The sequence below is a fragment of the Emiliania huxleyi genome (genome assembly GCF_000372725.1).
Source record: "Emiliania huxleyi CCMP1516 unplaced genomic scaffold EMIHUscaffold_5295, whole genome shotgun sequence".
NCBI classification, from domain to species: domain Eukaryota; phylum Haptophyta; order Isochrysidales; family Noelaerhabdaceae; genus Emiliania; species Emiliania huxleyi.
The window spans coordinates 1-1,595 of NW_005198020.1; the positions used below are offsets into that span (position 1 = coordinate 1).

Consider the following 1,595-nt stretch of genomic DNA (forward strand, 5'->3'; position numbering starts at 1 on the left):
CGACCAAGTTTACCGAGGGGCAGGGCGCGCGGCGCAGTTCGGAGAGCGCCGCCTCGAGGGCGGGCGCGCTCTGCCCGAGCCGCACGTTGACGCCGTCGATGATGTCTCCCAGCTGCGCGATGAACGAGGGCGGCTCGGGCAGCGCTCGCCACCAGTCGACAGCGCGCTGCAGAGTGCGGAACGCGCCCCGGTAGTGGCGGACGACAGTGCGGTCATAGTTAGACCCGTCCTCCGCGTCGGCCCACTGCACGTCCGCGATGATGCCAAACGTGAAGAGCGGCGCGGAGGCAGCGCGGGGCGACGGCGGCACACTCAAGGCGAGAACACCGCCGCTGGCGCTCGCACCGATGGCCAGCGCTGCAGCTCGGAGTTGGACGCGCTTGCAGACGTGCATGAGCACGACGGCAGAGCTTGGAGGTCGAGCACGTAGCCAGCGCCAGCGCCGATCGTTGGTGCAGCGGAGGGAGGAACTCGATTTTTAACCGTTTTTTCTTTCTTTACGGCCTTCCGAGGAGTACGACAAAATAGCGCCCGTGATTGCATACCCGAAAGAAAGAGAGGGGAGCTCGCAGGAGAGGTGACGAGTGAACTACAGGTTAGTGGGGAAGGCAGCCTCGATTGCCATACAGACATGGATGGGTGCGAAACAACGACAAGACCAAGGCACGGGCGGGCAGAGGGGCGAGAGAAGAATATAGGGTGGATAAAGCGCCTTTTCACGGCATGGAGGGTGAGCCACGCTGAACGAAATGAACTTAGAGCCAAAACGGGGGGAAGCCGGGGAAGAGGACTCCGAGGAGGACGACACACAGTGGTAATCTCGTCGTCAGCTGTCACGATGGTCGATGCACCCGAAGGGGGGCCAAAATATGCCGCGAGGAGGGCAGAGCTGCGACGAGAGGCGGGAGAAGCCGCGAGGGCAAGGGAGCGGCAGGCGGCAGCGCCGTCGCAGAACGAGGCAGAGGAGAGCGACGCGAGTCGCGACACCGACAGAGGAAGAGGCGACAAAAGAGAGAACGACGAGAGTGGGACGACCGCGAGGTGGCATGAAGGTTGCAGCGAGAATCGGCGAGAGACTGCGAAGGGAGATAGGAAGAGGCGGACGCCCATGGTGGGGTGATGATAGGCGGAGCTGCGCAAGCACGAGATGGAGAACGCGAGGCTGTGGTGTTAAAGCAGTGAAAGGGTGGGCGACGGCTAGCGCATCACACCCCTCTCCATAAAATCCCTGTGTGGTGGCGGCGTGCCGTCCTCCCATCCCTCCCTTGGGTTGGCTGTTTTCTTTCTTTCTTTTTTTACGGCCGCTGGGTGCGCTTCTTACTTCCCCAACCCTGGGCGTGCAATTAATGACCGCACTCCAAGTCCTCCACAAAACTCCCTCTTACACTACACATGAACATGCATATGTGCATGCACATGTGCACGTGCATGTGCTACGGGTATGGGCCGCCGCTCGAACGCTTCCCGGTCGGACTAACATCTATCTGCTGACGTCGGCCGGTGACCCCTCGTCGATCGAGTGGCCTCCGGTTCGAAATCGGCAGGTTGAATATTTTTTCTACATCTGAGCGGGCTAAATTTTGCTCTAGATGCCT

At 60.9% G+C, this 1,595-nt stretch overlaps 1 protein-coding gene across 1 annotated transcript; it reads right to left on the reverse strand.

Moving 5' to 3' along the window:
• Nucleotides 1-13: 13 nt before the first annotated feature.
• Nucleotides 14-394, reverse strand: EMIHUDRAFT_256804 (hypothetical protein; the record flags this gene model as incomplete). The annotated part of the gene is made up of 1 exon (XM_005765984.1): nucleotides 14-394. A coding segment is annotated over one exon (381 nt), but the record flags the coding sequence as incomplete, so codon positions are not given.
• Between the last annotated feature and the right edge of the window lie 1,201 nt (nucleotides 395-1,595).